Source organism: Chelon labrosus (genome assembly GCF_963514085.1).
Source record: "Chelon labrosus genome assembly, chromosome: 5".
Classification (NCBI taxonomy): domain Eukaryota; kingdom Metazoa; phylum Chordata; class Actinopteri; order Mugiliformes; family Mugilidae; genus Chelon; species Chelon labrosus.
Genome location: NC_140341.1, coordinates 8,164,616 through 8,182,522, shown reverse-complemented (window position 1 = coordinate 8,182,522; position 17,907 = coordinate 8,164,616). Strand labels below are relative to the sequence as shown.

The window sequence follows — 17,907 nt, the reverse complement described above, 5'->3', positions numbered from 1 at the left end:
ACCTCTGGCCGTCTATGAGCTCAGTGAGGTGCTGCTGCTCCAGATAAGTTATTTTTTATCTTATAGATATGAATATGATATCCAGCACCATTAGCGGCGCACACCTCCACCAGTTAGTTTCCCGTCTGTCTGTCTCACTCCGTTTGTCTGTGCCATGCTTAGTCAGACACAAACACACGCAGACGCCTGTGGAGTGGGACATGTAGTGGGTAATCAGACGTGACTTAACCCTCCTTGTAAACAGATGAGACTCTTGTCTCATTTACAGTTTTCAGCCTCAGCATGGCAGCAGCAAACCCTGCGACAGACCGGGGTGAAGCAGCGAGACACCGGAGAATTGCAGCTGTTGACAAACTGATTCAAGGAGACAGCTCCGAGGACGTAACGCTGTGCAGAGATTGCAGCATAAAGCCTCCAAGTTGAAGTCGTTTCCTCGGGAATACACTGTATGAATACATTTAGGAGTGAAGCAGGTATATCCTGGACTGGAGACTATCCCCGCTGTCCATGGGGCGAGAGGCGGGGTACACCCTGGACAGGTCTCCAGTCTATCTCAGGGCTAACACAGAGAGACAGACAGCCATTCACTCTCACACTTACAGCCAATTTAGAGTCACCAATTAACCTAACCAGCATGTCTTTGGACGGTGGGAGGAAGTTGGAGTAACTGGAGAGAACCCACGCAGATACAGGGTGGACATGCCCTAATCAATAAATGCCTTGCTCACCGATGCTGATGCTGGCTCTTCACATTCCATGGAACTGATTCATTAGCTGAATTGAAGTTTTAGTACATATAGTAAATATTTTATAGGGGACATTTGTCATGTTTCACCATTTTGTCATATCCTCATTTTTTACTTTCTGTGTACTGTAATGAGTTGGCATAACCTGCCTCTGGGGATATATGTTTTCCAGAAAAGGGCAAAAAAAACAAGCAGATAGTTTTTTTTGTTTTTTTTTTTTGTTTCCAGCTTTATACATCCATCACTGGTCTGACTCTAATGTGTGGTTTGAACTCTTTCAGGGTGCGGCCACTGCAAGAAAATGAAGCCAGAGTATGATGAAGCTGCTGAAGTACTCAACAAGGGCGGCGATGTGAGTGTCACGACCTTTGCTTGTGTTTACATGTGTACAGTGTGTCTACAGGCCCGAGCGTTTCATACCTCGCGCTCTGATGAACGCGGACAATCGGGCCGGTGTGGCGGCGGCGGCGGTGCCTCATTAACCGATCATAATAACCCCTCCTCCTGGCGTGAGGGCTGCTGGCCGTTGCAGCTGACACGCTCGGTCGGTCGGTCTGTCGACAACGGCGCAGCTCTCGATGTGTTTCTGATTAGCCCGGTGCGTTCCTCACCTCTCCTCTTCACCATTTGGTCCTCTGCGGCAATCTAACGCTCCTCAGCCAGGGGCAGGGCCTTTAAAACTCCAGCCTGAATTACTGTAGCAATTATCTCATCCGTGAACGTCCCCCCGGCCCGGCGCTTGGACCTTGTCCTTGTGGCTCTCTGCCCGGCGCTGGAGGTCAATGGGAGAAGCCTGGCCATTATCTAATGTGGATGGACGGGAGCCACTCTCACCGTGAGCTCTTAAGACACCAGCATAATATTTATCTTTTTTCCTCCTTGCTACTCTGCGGGTGTTACTAATGCAGAGCTTTTTATATACGCATAAGAGGTGGGCTTGTTTCTAAAAAATCTGAGGGCGGTGTCAGCGTAAAGGGCTCTCCACGGTTTAACTGCAGATTTCACTGTATAGTTATGACTCGACCGAAAGTCTTGCCCGACGTAAACTTTTGCTGCCGCTCCTCTGCAGAGCCCGGGCGTGCTGGCAGCCGTCGATGCCACGGTGCACAAAGCCGTGGGGGATCGCTTCAAGATCTCCGGCTTCCCGACCGTTAAGTATTTCGAGAAAGGTGAGGAGAAGTACACGCTGCCACATCTCCGAAGCAAAGACAAGATCATCGAGTTCATGCACAAGTGAGTCACACACACACACACACACACACACACACACACACACACACACACACACACACACAACAGGCAGCTCCATGACTTCTTTAAGTCTGTCCAAGAAACTGAGCCTGAGCAAACTTTACACAAGCTTAAATCCTGACATTTTAGCCAGCGTAGCAGCTAACTTTCCTTAACTGGTAAAGCCGCACAAAGCTCAGTGAAACATGCGGTGACGTCAGCCCAGCTGTGGCAATTACTGGCTCCTCAGAGGTCAACACGATTATATATTTGACTAACGTAAAAGGGTTCCATTACATCACCAGCGGTTGCATGATGCTCTTTTATAAGAAAATAAAGAAGGGGATCTGTGAATACTGCAATATGCTATACGTAATAGTCTTGCTTTGCTATGTTTCATGCCTGCAGTCCTCAGGCTCCGCCTCCGCCAGAGCAGTCATGGGAGGACAAGCCCTCCAGCGTCAGCCATCTTGGATCTGAAGATTTCCGAGAGGCGCTGAAGAAGAAGAGGCACGCTCTGGTCATGTTTTACGCTCCCTGTAAGCGCCTTTTAATAATTCATTTGAATAACTCCGCTGAAACACGTGTTAACATAATGTTTGTGAAATATCTGGAACGGTATGTGATACGCAGCTGAATTTCATGTGTGTTTGTGAGCGAGATGTTAAGTGTGCGTGTGTGCGTGAAGCCGTTGCGACCGATCACAGCTCTGCTCCTCTGGACTCGGTGTGATCACATCCTGGGTTTTAACCAGGGTGCATGCGTAACTCTGAGCTTCGCGCCAAGCTCCTCGTTGCACGGTATATAAACCCCACCTAAGCCTCTGGGAGAGCGAGTAATGATTCAGATCCCCGAGAATAGATATAAACAAGAGTTCACTCTTCAACTTTATATTTCAGATGACGTTACAGTTAAGACTGGAGGAATAGCAAAATCCACTAAACGTGTCCTGGAAAGAATGAACTTTTGAAGTTAACATTAATGTCGAAATCTGAATTCATCCGCACATCTGGGTACATTTAAATAAGCATTCAGCGAAGAGAAAGGCGGCGTCTGAAAGAGGACTTCTTTAGAAATGGTACAGATCCAGTGTTTTGAAGTCTTCGGCCGCGTTCTCAAACAAAACACGAGCGCAGAGGGAATACGGCGTGCCAAACTCCCCTTAATTATCAATACTCACGTAGACACACACCTCTGTCCCTGTTTTTTGCCCTTTGTTTCTGATGAGGGCTTCAAAGCAGGACGGGGCGCTGCAGCAGTCAGGATGCTTCCTCTGTCGGGCCCTTTGTTGCTTCCCTCTACAAAGAGATGCTCCAGATGCGCATCGGGCGGCGTCAACCTGCTGCCCTCCCAAACCGCCCCCCCACCCCATCTGCACCCTCCCCACCGGTGTCTTATTAGTGAGCGAGCTTTTGTGCTAATAGAGCATTTGATGAGAGACAGCTGCTGCCTAAGACGTCAAGGCTAGAGACGCTGTAGTCGGAACAATCAGTGTTTTTTTCTTTTTAACAAAGGTCGTTAACTTTAAGCCTCTAATCTGCATAATTGAACTTAAAGTAAAAGTAAAGGCTGTAACATCTTACAGACGTTCTTGGCCTCAGGCAATACTAAGTTGATAACCACTTTGTGTAAATGCTTGAACCGATCAGGCATAACATTATGACCACCTTCCTAATATTGTGTAGGTCTCCCTTGTGCCTCCAAAACAGTTGGGACTCATCAGAGAATGGACATGGGCCTTCCGAGGGTGTCCTGTGGTCTCGTGGGGGGGTCTTTGAGGGGAGGGGCCTCTGTGGATCATCCCACAGATACTTGATCAGTTTGGGATGTAGTGAATTTGGAGGCCAGGTCAACACCTTGTGCTGTTCTTCTTGCTGTTCGTCAATGTTATTTAGCGGTCATAATGTTGTGCCTGATCGGTGTAAATTAAAGCATTGCATAATTTGCTAAATCCCTATTTGGGGCCGTCACTGTACTCTTAATTGACCAGACAAAACTCCTTGGTGCATTTACGGTTAAACTATATCTCAGTAGCTTTGCCCTTTCCTTCTGTAGTTTCCAGGAGCAGTGGAAGGACTTAGGAACCAAGGCTGTTACCGTACATCTACCTGGCAGTTACTTTGTATTCATCTGTCTGCTTTTCGCTCTAATTCCCTCTCTGTCTGCAGCGGTAATTATGAGAAAGATGAGTGAAAATGTGCAGGTGGAGGAGGGAAATGAGAATGGAAGGCCTCATTATGAACAGCAGACCTTCCTTTTTTGCCATTTTCTACACGGTTTCGGTGGTCGGAGCTACAGAATGTGAAATACTCCCATACTTAGCGTGTGTGATGTGAAGCCATGTCCCATTTTTTCTTTTATTTTTGTCTTTTAACTGCCTCTTTTTCCAGCCTTATTCAGCCTCTTAAGCAGTGACCTCTCCGGTCGACTTGCTCCCATCATCTTAGAGTAAAATGTGGCACACTGCTGTGTTTTTGATACATCACAATTGCCGCAGAACATTCAATGGTTTAAAGCCATTAAATGTTGCAGCCAAAAGGGTACTTCAGCAGGAAATGGTGTTCTGAGGTGCGCTGAATGTTCTCTTGGGGAGGCAGCTCTGAAAAGTAAATATGAGGTTGTGGGCTTTTTGATCTTCATGCACTTGACGCCCGTGAAGTCAGTTTACTTTAGGTTTCATTGTGTTCATGTGTGTAAATGCTTCATGGGAAACAAATATTGGTCGTAGCAAAGCTAACGTCAACAATTCTGGCTGAATGCATTTTATTTTGTAGATTTTGATGCTACGTCGATCACGAAGGCAGTACGGGTCGATCGCATGCCATTGGGAAAAAAGAAAATGTTTTAGATGTTAGGCTAATCATTAATCTGTTGCACGTCCAAAACAGCGCTTTTTTTAAAGGTGCAATGCACCAATTTTTCTTTTCTATTAATTGTTGCTACACTGTAGCAACAATTAATAGGACTTGAGGTTTATATATATATATATATATATATATGTAGGTAGATCACTTTGTCTCGGTCATTGCAAAAGTATCCATGCAAGCCAAAAACATGTGGGCACCCCTGCTTTAGAATATGTAGTGTTGATTTTATTTCTGTTTCAGTGATCTGTACAGTGCAGGGGTGTCCAATAAGTCGTCTGGGATCGACCGGTAGATGGCGTGCCATGTTTTAGATGTTAGTCTATCATCTGTTTCACCTCCAGAACGAACAGCAAGACAGACTTTTTCGTTTGCTTTTTATTGCAACATGCCCTCAGTTCAGCACCACACATCCACAGTCATGCACAACATCACCAACAACTCAAGACTACAGCCTTTCTTAAAGGGGAACTACTGTTTTTTTACAACCTGGACCTTATTTCTAGCATACAATACGATCGTTTACTCACCCATATAACTTTGGTGTCATTTGGAGTCATTCGGGAGATATTTAGATCTGCATATATCCATACAGTAGGAGTGAGTGGGGCACCGAAACGCAGCCTCTAAATAACACATTATCTGCCGCCAAACTCGTTCATTTCACCAATATTTTGTTGTGATACGCTAGTGCTATTCCCCGTTGAGTCTGGAGTTACCTGTTATCTTCATCCAGGGTCTGTAGATTGACCTACTTTGACCTACTGTTGTGTAATTTGTATCTCCCGAAGGAATACAAATGACACCAAAGTTATATGGGTGAGTAAACGATCGTATTTTATGCCAGAAATAAGGTCCAGGTTGTAAAAAACAGTAGTTCCCCTTTAAAGGGACGCCGCTATTTTTCTGAAGGTGCTGTGCAACGATTTTTCTTCTTTGAAAAATAAAAAATGGATAGCGATTTTAACACTGTAGCAACAATTAATAGGACTTAGGGGTAGGGTATATATACACGTATATATGTGTGTGTGCGTAGGTACATCACTTTGACTTGGTCATTGTAAAAGTAGCCCGCAAGCCAAACAAACGTGGGCACCTGTGGCTTTAGTCTTATTTAAAGCAACCACACTGCATTTAATGCAAGGATGCAAATGTAATGACATTAACAAGGCAGAGAGAGCTAACGACAACACAGCAGGTAATGTAAATAGGAAATCATTACATGACTCGAATGCTAACACCCTCAGAGAGAGAGGACGGGGACATCCACAGCCAGCATGCCACCTCCAGACATCAATATTCACAACTTTACTGCTGCTGCTGGTGGTGGTTGGCTGGAGAAGTGTCGTGTGGATCGTTCCGCTTAGTGTTTATTCCCATTTACACAACCGGTGTAGTGTACAAACACGGAAAATAAGCAGCAGCTAGGGCACTGTGGATATTTACCGGAAATATTTTAAATTGCATGCCCAACTTTGCAGTAGTTTGGGGGAAAGCTCTTTTAACGTGACGATAGCTGAATGCAGGAAGTGAGCTCCATACAGAAATGATCTTCCCAGTTATCTACAGTATCACCATTAGGAGGAACCTGAACACTGATCCAGGCCTTATCTCCCAACTTCAGTGTTCCACTTCAATTAAGCTCTTGTAATTGAATGGGAACAAAATCTAGTTGAAGAGTGCAGGCTTTGGTAGCAGCAGATGGATATCTTTAAAGGTCATGTATGGGTATAATGTTTGGGGATATACATCAGACAGAGCATCTGAAGGTTCACCAAGAAGTAATGGTGCCCATGAACTACCTCTATACCATACAGACGATCTGCATTGTACTCACAGTAAGCCCACAATATCTCAAACTGGAAAACTGCCACCGATGTCTTCTGAGAAAAAATATGCTACTTTGAAAAATAAAAGAAGTATTCCACATATTCTCTCTTAATAATATTGTTCATTAACAACCCTTTGTCAGGGGCTGATTAGTTTCCGATTAAACCCCGACGCCGCACACGAAAGCTTTTATTCAGTCGCCCGCTGTCAAGCTTCTGTTCTGTTCTTGGGAGATCTGTTTGTCACCACGAGAGGTATTATTTCCCTTAGCACCTCTCTCGTTTCCAGCAGTTTGATTGTAATGAGCAGGAGAGAGGAGCCCGGTACTTGACATTAGCGGGGAAAGAACAAAACAAATGAGGAGTGTCTACACAGAGTGTCGAGTTGGTACAGACATTTTTCGAAAAGAACAGACAGAATGAATAACGGCAATTATGCTGTTTGATTGCAAGTGAAGAGCGAAAAAAAAACAAAAAACACACTTCTCTTATTAGCGCGGTGAATCAAACATTTTTCTTCCTCCTCAGATTTGTACCATAAACCTGGTCAGCTGTGTGCACAGTGAAGAAAGGATTTATATATGTTGATATACTGCTTCATGACAGGAATAAGGAGATTGTCCATTGGTAACTGAAGCATTGCAACAGAAGACGTTTATTGAGTATGGAAGTGATTTCATCTGTGCACATCTTTGTCGTGTCATGTTCATGTGATATATTTGTATCTGTTGAAGCCTCTGTCCAGAGCATGAAGATAAAATGTCGTGGAGTAAATGTAAACCATCCTGTGTGTGTGTGTGTGTGTGTTCTCTTCTTCCAGGGTGTCCACACTGTAAAAATGCCGTCCCCCACTTCACCACAGCAGCAGAGCTCTTCAAAGAGGACCGCAAGGTTAGTGCTGCTTTGTCTTACGACGCTTGTAAAGTCATGTCTGCAAAACTGTTGTAGCTGTTGGCATCTAGGAGCCACAACAGAGATTAGTAAGCTATTAACTGGATGAATGAACTTTCATTCATTTCTGTAATCGCTTGTCCTCTGGAGGGGGACTGGAGACGATCCCAGCTGTCATCAGGCAAGAGGCGGGGTACACCCCGGACAGGTCTCCAGTCTATCTCAAGGCTAACACAGAGAGACAGACAACCATTCACACTCACACCTACGGCCAATTTAGAATCACCAATGAACCTAACCAGCATGTCTTTGGACGTTGGGACATGCTCATTAGGTCCCACCGTCCAAACCCTAACCCGGAGTACCCGGAGAGAACCCAAGCAGACACAGGGAGAACATGCAAACTCCACACAGAAAGGCCACAGTTGTCCGGTGGTTTCATTTACCTCAGACGTATTTATGTACAGTATTTATTTAACATAATTTAACATCAAACCCAAATCATTTTTATAGAACATCAAAAAACTCGAGAAGTCGGACCTTATCAAAAGATTTGCACGTGCGAAGACCTCTTATATTCCCTTGTGAACACTGTAAACCCAACCCCACTGGGCTACAGCTACATACACAGCTGCATACACCTGCTTTACCAATTGCATTACAAACATCTCTCAAGCTCAACCTGCTATTGCAGCTTTCTATCGTGACCTAGAGAAGATCGACATGGGTTTTATCTCTTTGTGCGCTGGCCAGGCTGCATTGTATTTAGTCTCGCTCGATGCAAAGACGGGAAGAATGAGAAGAATTGTTAACCTCTATTACACTTCCCATCAAGCCCCGTCTTTCTTTCATACTGCGTGTGTTTTTTATGCGTGCAAGCCGGCTACAACCACAGCCAGAGGCGCTTTTTGTTTTCCGGCCCCGTCCTTGTGAATGTGATGTCTCAGAAACGCCTGGAAGGAATTTCTTAGAATTTGGCAAAAATGTTAATTCGGGGCTTAGAAATGAACTTATTAGAATCTGGTGGCCAGTGGTGGTTACTGGAATGGTGAATGTGATATCTCAGAAACACCCTGAGGGAATTTCCACTAATTTGGCAAAGAACTTTTATTAAATTCCTCAAAAATATAATACTTAAAAAATATTTGTGACTCATCAGAGAATGGACATCTGGCAACAGGATGTTGTTAGTGGGTGGCCCGAAGATACTTGATCAGTTTGGGATCTAGTGAATTTGGAGGCCAGGTCAACACCTTGTGCTGTTCTTCAGGTTTTTTTGAGCTGCTCCTAAAGCATTTTTGTGTGTGTGCCTGTGTCAGGCTGCATCCTGCTGGGGAAGCCATCAAGGAGTGTCATTGCTATGGGGTGGGGGTGCCTGGTCTGGTCTAGCTGGGTGCTACATGTCTAAGTAACATCCACATTAATGAATGCCAGGTCCAAAAGTTTCCCAGCAGAACATTGAACTGTCACAAGATGGTCAATGTTATTCACTTCTCCTGTCAGTGGTTTTAATGTTGTGGCTGATCGATGTATATTAGTTAGAATCACAGCTGTTTTAGTTTTATAAGAGACTGGCAAGGGAAGTGGTCATGCAGAAGCTATATATATATAGCGGTTATTGCATCTTGATACCAGTAAAGTCAGCCACTTACTCAAATGTCATGATATCTCAGTGATTTCACCCTTTATATTCTGCACTCAGTCTTTTTTTTTTTTTCCCAGACAGTTAAAAACATTGCTTCATGAAATATGAAATAGCGATTAGCACAGTTTCCCGCAGAGTGATTTCACTAAAACATTTCATTTTAAGTGTCAGTCATAAGTTTGACCGCTTACCGAAAGCCAGCGCAGTCTTCTTAAATCTTCTCCACATCAGGGCTCGGAGGTTATTAGAGGTTCATGCAGTCACAACGGGACACACTCATCCTCCATCATCTCTACTCCCCTCTCATTCCTTTCCCCTCCGAGACTCGTGTCCCGACACCCTCCCACTCTTGCTCTTCCAGAGTTAATACCCTATGACTGCAGGGCTTACTTCCAAACCTCCTTAACTGCGTGACTCACTCGCTCTCTCTCACACACACACACTGAAATTTTGGGCATATGTCTGGCAATACTTGTAGCTGCAGTTTATCATGTAAAAGCAGAAAAAAAAATAAAAATAAAAACCTTTTGATTGTGAATTCTGATCAAGATGTTCAACATTAAATACTTATTATTCCAGCAGAGCTCTCGGGCAACATCGCTGCTCCCTCATTTCTTTGGAATTTTACAGAATCATTGTCAGATGGTCCGAAACTGTGATGCGTCCTCCACAACAACTAGTCATCCATTTTTCTGAGGCAATCCTCTGTAACGGTTCTCGATAACTGTAAACCTCAACAGATGGAAATGTTTTGGACATTAGCCGCTTCAGCTGAAGGAACTAGTGTATTTCCCTTCTTCATTCCTTCATTCCAGTAAACATAATAAAAGGACTGTATGCATTTCACAGTATGACTAGAATAAGTTGTCCATTAGGTCACTGTGTATCATGGCATGAGGTAACGTAATGGAGACTGAGCCTATGATGCCACTGATAAAAGTGTTGCATTATTTATTTATTGTCATGTCTAGGGAGATGTTTCCGGAAAAAATGTTAAATGACGTCAGCCAAAAAGACTCTCTTCTCTCTTTCTGGTATTGTTCATCAAAAAATGCGTCTACAAAACAAGACAATGGTTATTTATGGCATTTCTTGACCGCAGATGAGTTTGAAACGTGGCAGGAAGTAAAGGAATAAGAGGGTCAGCTACAGTGATCTGTTAGATGAATAGCTGCAGGTGAAATGTCCAAATGTCCCCTTCCTTTACGGCATTGAGGGGGCGGGGTTCGAGGTGAAACTCCACCATGCGGAGAGATGACGTGCCATCATGTAAAGGCTCATTTAAGGAACTACGAGACAGAGATGCCGCAACCTACGTACGTAGCCTACGCCAGTGCGAGCCATTTATAGTTGTGCCTCGTCAGTCTGGCTCACTCTGTAACGACGCCTCCCAAACACTAGTCGGCGCTGTGTCTCTTTTGCCTGTCTGGTTAATTTTTGTTTCCACTTCCTGCTTCACTTTCAACAATGGCGACTAAAACTTTTGCCGAAATTTCGCCGAAGACGAGTCGTACAAATGTTTGCATCTCCGAACCTCCTCAGTTAACCTTTCCTCAATGTGTTCCATCTTTACTGATCCAAAACAATCAATTCGAAAACTGTGGAGATGGAGAAGCAGCCTGAAATACTAAAGCGGAAACACGCTACCACCAAGTGGACCCATCACAGCTCTTGCGGTCTGCATCGTTGTGGATCGTACTTACATTTTTGGCGAGGTGTACGTCAGGCTAGGGCGCTAGGGTCTGCGTAGGCTATGTAGCTACGCCGTCAAACTGAGGCAGAGGCCTACACCAGCTATAAATAAAATAAATTACATATATTTCTGTTTACTTTGTGGAGTGTTGGAACAGTCAGAAGAGTTTTTTAAGACTCACAACAGCTTCAAGCACTTTCTCGTGGCTACGGCGTTCAGCTGCGGGGTTCGGCTCAGGATCCTTATGATGAAACTTCCACAAATCTGTGTAACCGGGGCGCCGTCGTGTCTGCGAACGCGATTGAAATGCACAGGTCTCGAGATCTCTATCCCGGGCCGTCGTCCCTCGGTTTCGGAGCTCTGTTTGAACGAGAGTAAATCTGCAAAGTGGGCATGTGTTTACTTGGCAGCGCTCTCTATTTGTAAAGCCAAGCCCCCAGTGTATTGCACCAAGACGCCTTTGATCACAGTCTATTAGCTGCCCTTGCCTCATTTACCAAAGACAAACAGGAGCTTAGCTGCGGCTTTGAAGACACAAACAATTAAAACGCCGCGCTCTGGGTTTGTTTACGAACCGTTTGTCTTTTTTTTACCCGATTTTCAATCAACGGCGACATTGACTCGGATGCTGTCACTGTACTAATAACACAGCTTCATTTGAGATGTACTTTTAAGGATTTACCAAAAAAATTAAAAAATCCTCTTAGCTGTTACCTGTTGAACAGACTTACACTGAGCTATCTCAACCATAGACCATGCTACGGAATCTTTTCACTTGATCCCCTTCCAAATCAACGCCATTTATCATTGATCATGCATCGATTCTGAGTCCTCTCATCCACTGTATTTTGTGCATACAGCAGTTAGAGAGAGTGCACTTAAATACCCCCATTAAATGGAGACTTTCGGCTTCCTAGAACCTGTCACTTCTTGGAAAGCAATCAATGATTAAAGATTCCCTGCGGAGCTTTTGACCTCCCGTGACGCCGCGCCTCTGTTTTTTTTTTTCCTTACGCGCGTGGCTTGTTTGCGCTGAGGAGGAGCGCCGGTGATGCAATGCAAGGATCGATGTTGTTACTCTGTTCCATGCGTGCTCGACACGTGCTGCGTTGCTCCACGGACGGGGAAAAGATTTAGCACCTTGCTTTCTGTGCTTTAAAATCGCTAACATAAAAGGGAGCATGTTTTACACCACCTCTTCTTTCAAAGTTACGACTTCTTTCTTCACTTTAAAACACCCTGTCTTGTTGACCAGCTTCTACACATCTTTTTTTTTTTTATATACGTTTACAGGCATCGTTACGTTGTTGTGAGCACAGAACTAGCTCCCAGCGCGTCAGCACAGTTTGATTACCGCCGCGCCCCGCTCCCCTCTCGACGCCGCCCAGTTGAAACCAGGCCAACTCGTAATACGCCGCTCCTCTAAAAATCTTGCCGTCCAATCAATAACGTAATGTGCGGTCCTCTGTCACTTGAAGATGGATCAATAGCGGAATTGGCTGCGGACCTTTGAAGAACAACAGCTCTACGACTTCATTTTCGCCTGTCAAATCGCGGCAACTCTGATTGATTGCGCGCGGGCGGACGAGCAGCTGGACGGAGGCCGCGGTTAAATGTGCCCTCAGTTGCTGCAACTGTCTCCCCTGCTGCTCGGTGTTATCTCCAGCTTCGAGCTGGTTCGACGCTGCAAACAGTACTTCTTGGTAAACAGCCTGGGTCCGTGGAGGATAGCGTGATTTTGTCAACTGAATTTCTTTTGACTGCTTTGCCTTTCCGCAGGTTAAACACCTGAATATGCACAGCTTTGCAGAAAGGCTGAAACCCCATAGAGCACAGTGAGGCCTTGTTTAAGAGACATGATTAACCGACAGCAGAAGACGAATATTTCTGCGTACGCTCATTTGCATTCAATTTCTTCCCTATTTTTCCTTTTTTACGAGGCCGTCTGTGTCCCTAAAACTCCACATCACAATGCAGATTCTTATATTTTTGCATTAAAAACAAGCTACATGCCTATAACTGGGACACATTCTTAGAGTCCCTTCACACTAGGACGTGCAAAAAAAAATATTTTTCCCTTCCCCAACACATCTGTCACTTCCACATTCAGCCGGAGCGGACGGAGAGACGGGGAGCGATCATTCGACGTTCAGCGCGCAGCACTCAGCACCCTGACAGAGGGTGACATTTCAGCCGTCCAAACGGACATGCTGAGTGAGCCATGTATCAGGGAGGCGGCATTTACGGCTCATTGGGACGGCTTGTCACTAATCGATGCGGCAGACGCGCAACATAAATCTCCCTCGTTGTTGTTTTTCCACGTAGGACTGATCATTGTGGGTTTTCGCTCTAAACGCCGCGGAGGAAGAGCGAAGCATCTGCCGTTTTTTTGCAGCCTGGAGAACGTGTTGGCAGTTTTATTTCTTAATTTTCTCCCGTAATACGGCGCGTGCATCGTTTGTTGTATTGATCTACAATTATAATAAAGTTGCATTTGAAAACGGCGAGCCTTTGAGAGGCAACTAATCGAGCCCGAGTAATAAAAACGTCTCTTAAATTCGGTGTTAAAATGAAGCGACAATAAAAGGTGGACATGTAATGAAACTGCAGAACATGAGTCAAGTCATACATAAACCTGCTTTCTGAAGGTTTTTAGGGGTTTCAGGAGCTTTAACATCCACAGGCTGGGCAAACGAGCATCTGCTTTACGGTTAGCGCAGGTTTTATAATCAAACATTAATGATTGAAGCTTTTCCAACACATATAAAAATACAGAGAAGTTTCCTTCGTGTATATTTTCCTCAAACATAATTAAAAGATAACTATGCTTGTATGCTGTGCTGATAAAAACCGAATTTAAATCTTTGTTTTCTCAGATTGTGTACGCTGCTGTGGACTGCACAAAAGGCCAGAACCACGAGATTTGTAAGCAGGAAGGGGTGGAGGGCTACCCCACGTTCAACTACTACAACTACGGCAAGTTTGTGGAAAAGTACAACGGAGATCGCGGGGTAAGTGGAATTCAATGTCTCGCCTGTTCTCACACTCCTCTGTCACTCAGCGTCAGTCTACTGGAAATCACCTTCTTTAATTTAATTGAATTATTAAACGTGATATACAAGTTTGCTGATGCCAGGATCACGGTGGTCCTCTCAGCTGGCGCCAAAATGATCCAGCCAAGCTGTACTCTCTGTCTGCTCGCCGTCGGAAAGAGTTTAACGAAGGTGTTTTTCGGAAAGTGCACTGTCTGCAAATGATTTTACAGTAGATTAGCTTTCCTGATTACAGTTTGAGGTGAGACGCTGCTAATTCATGCAAGTTAGGCAAAGCTTCTGGGGCCAAAGCAGGAAGTCGCACAGGAACGTCTTCTTTACCGTTGTTTATTCTCGTATTAGTCTTTGTGTTTGGCTGCAAACGATTCAGTCTTGCTGTTTTATTAGAAACCTGGTCTACACGTCCATACAGAAATCTGAGTGAGTGATTATCTAGCACTGTTCATCTGGAACAGGTGCCTTTTTATATTCTAAAAAGATTCTAGTCTTTCAGCCCTCTCTCCCTTTAGAAAAGGCTCACCAGTGGTAATCCATGTTTGTCCTTGTTTTCTTTTCTGCACATTAATTGGACTCTTCCAAGATTCGTTCTTCCTGACTCCCAGAAACTGTGGATTCATAGAACCATAGTTACATCCGTAACTCTTGTTTCTCTGCTGCACTCCTAGTTCCTCTAAGCTGCTCCGTCTCTGCTAAGGTTGCTCCGGTGAACAGTTGTTGCAGGTCCATGTAAAACAGATTTAGAACTCCAATATACTCCTTAATACAGAGAGAGGTTTACCTGCTGATGATCAGCTTATTCAGCGTTCTGTGAGGTCGTTTGGCAAAGGCTCAAATGCAGCATGCATTTATTTATATACACACCGATCGGGCATAGCATTATGACCGCCTTCCTAATATTGTGTAGGTCTCCCTTGTGCCTGTGACTCATCAGAAAATGGGCATGGGCCTTCTGAGGGTGTCCTGTGGTGTCTGGTAACACAATGTTGTTAGTGTTAGTTTGAGGGGAGGAGCCTCTGTGGATCATCCCACAGATACTTGATCAGTTTGGGATCTAGTGAATTTGGAGGCCAGGTCAACACCTTGTGCTGTTCTTTATGGTTTTTGAGTTGTTCCTAAAGCGTTTTGTGCGCTTGACTGTGTCAGGCTGCATCCTGCTGGGGATGGCTGCTGCCATCATGGAGTGTCATTGCTATGGGGTAGGGGGTGTCTGGTCTGGTCTAGGTGGGCCAGGTCCAAAAGTTTCCCAGCAGAGCATTGAATTGTCACAAGATGGTCGATGTTATTTACTTCTCCTCTCAGTGGTCATAATTCTGTGGCTGATCGGTGTAGATAGCTTTGATATTCACAATGCGTTGAAGCAGACTGACCTTGAACTTGGTAATAGTATTAATACTTGGACTCTGTGTTTACTTCTCCCTCTCTCTCTCTGCGCTGTCAGGCCGAGCTGAGATAATGTTTAATGACAGTCTTATTTCCAGAGTGACAAATGGCTTCAAACTCTGAAATGTGCTCCGGTTTGCTCTAACCATCCAACTTGTCTTCACAGGAGGCCGGCTTCATAGGGTTCATGCGCAGCCTAAGAGGACGCGACCAGGAAAAGGTCGGCAAGAAGAAGGAGGAGCTCTGAGGCTGGCCGGCACTGTGACCCTTGAGCCGGACAATAGCCCTATCAGCACTGACATGGGAGACTCGACGACCTCAGCGAAAGGCTATTTTTTTATACCGTGGTGATCCCGTTTGTAATAATACCAAGAGAGTTCTAGACCAACCACTTGAGACTTCTTCTTCTTTTTTTTCATGGATGTAATAATGGGCAGAAATACACAGACAAAACAAAAGTGATTTCTTTTTTTAATTATTTTTTCCGCTCAATCACTGTGACTATATGTGTGAAAACCTACACCCTATACCGTATCTATGCAATACTGACCCCTGCTTAGCCACGTGGGAGGTCTGTGGGACCGGACTGACACACACGGTGGACTGGTTGGTGGTGGGCGTCTTGAGTCAAAGGTGAGGGCTGCGCCGTCCGCCGACCCCCGACCCCCGACTGCATCTCCGCGGAGACGCGTGCCGATTATTGGCGCGCCCCTGTCCGTTCCTGTTTCTTGTACAGAGCTGTCGTGTCTCCGGAGCCATCCAGAATATTGATTCCTCACAGATCACCTGGAACAGAACTGCATTTAACACTAACATCTTTAAAAAAAAAAAATACAATTAATAAATATGTACAGTTAAATGTGAAGTGTGTGGCGTTGGGGTACTGTGAAATTAGAGCTAAATGGTCAATATTCTGTATGGATCTGCACTATCATCATTCATGGGTTTGATTATTATTATTTTGTTTTAAAGAAAGGTTTTCATTTGCTCAAAACTGTGGCCTTAAAGATATTAAAATCTAAAATATATCAAAATGTGTAAATGATTAGTTGAAGGGAACCAGAGGCCCTGTGCCCGTGCAACTCCCTCATGACGTGATCCAGACAAAGCCGAAGCAAAAGAAGAAAAAAAAAGCCAAATATTACTGCATATTTCCCTTCTTTATATCTCCGTACATTAAAAAAGTAATAATAATAATTCACCACAGCTGTAGTACCTCTGTTGTTTATTCATTATGGGACTTCATTAATGTTTTACCGAGGGTAGGGCTCATTTACATGAGCACGGGAGGAGAGTGTGCAGCGGCTCAATATTGCATGATGATCATAAAAAAATGTCAAAAACACGAAACTTACCTCTCTCCAATGAAATAATCATGGATCCCCTCTGCATTCACACGTTGCTGGAATAAATTCAGACCTCTATTTTACACTTTTGGGGCGTGCAGGTTTTTTTTTTTATTTTTGGGTTTAAGGATTCCCAATCTGTTTCATGCCGCTTTCTGCTAAACCGTGAGTCGAGTTTGGAAGTGACAGCGCTCTTCCTCGGGCTTCGTCTACCTCCTCTCTCGTTCCTGCCCTCATATGTAAAACCAACGATACGTCCAAGAAGTAATCAAGTATTACATGAAGTCTCCACGTCCCTCTCCCACTTCTCGCAGCCGTCTTTCTCGAGGTCGTCGTCATTACTTTTGTGACAATTTTTTCTTTTTTTTTTTTTTGTCTTTTCTGCTCCCATCCTTCGGCCTCTATGAATATTTAAAGTCCTATCTGTAGCTGAACTTGTGTTTTATTATTCAAGAGTTTGGTTTCTTTCATTCTGAATAAGGTTCTCAGGGATAACGAAACACAGTTTAAAGGGAACTGGTTTGTTTGTAATTTTGCATTCCAGCTGAATCATTTTGAGTCCTTATGTCACTAAATTCTGTTATTTTTGTTTCCCTATCCTGTGTTGGGTCATGACAACATTGTCAGTAGACGTTACTGAACCGTTTCTCGTCAAACATCAACATTGCGATTCCAAATGAACTCATTCCAAGTGGAACCGGCTGGCACCAAACACATTTATTTTCCGTGTGTGTGTTCGTTGTGATAATCGGCGTTTCATAATATGCAAGAGTGCTTTTAGGTGTTCGCAGACATATCTCTGTAATTGAGTGTTTGTTCTCAGCAGCCACCTTTGATTAACTCTGTGCATTTGTTTATTGTGGAAGAACGTCTGCGCTGACATCATGCATTCGTTGAGTACAGAAAGACTTTATCCCTTTCTCCCCCAAAGATTTCCATCTTGTGTGGGAATTTTTCATACTTAAGCCAAGAAGTCATTGTTGCCTTTGTTGATTTTATTTTTTTTTTTTTTCTGTGCCCAGCCATATGTACAGTTTTGCCCCTTGCAGTAAGGAATCAAAAAAATAAAGCCAAACATTTTGAAAAGGTTTTTCAGTTGTTTTTATTTTTGCTATATTTGCACCGACCAGGCATAACATTATGACCACTGACAGGAGAAGTAAATAACACTGATCATCTTGTGACAATTCAGTGTTCTGCTGGGAAACCAGACCAGGCACCCCCACCCCA

The 17,907-nt window shown here is 44.3% G+C and overlaps 1 protein-coding gene across 1 annotated transcript in view; it reads left to right on the top strand.

The window, feature by feature from the left end:
• pdia5 (protein disulfide isomerase family A, member 5) overlaps positions 1-17,907 on the top strand; it is a 65,613-nt gene extending 47,706 nt beyond the window's left edge. The window contains exons 12-17 of the mRNA XM_084545223.1: positions 1,028-1,098; positions 1,816-1,979; positions 2,385-2,515; positions 7,490-7,560; positions 13,775-13,909; positions 15,498-17,907. Of these exons, the coding sequence (XP_084401349.1) occupies positions 1,028-1,098; positions 1,816-1,979; positions 2,385-2,515; positions 7,490-7,560; positions 13,775-13,909; positions 15,498-15,578 (653 nt within the window). The 3' untranslated portion in view covers positions 15,579-17,907. The remainder of the gene's footprint in view (positions 1-1,027; positions 1,099-1,815; positions 1,980-2,384; positions 2,516-7,489; positions 7,561-13,774; positions 13,910-15,497) is intronic.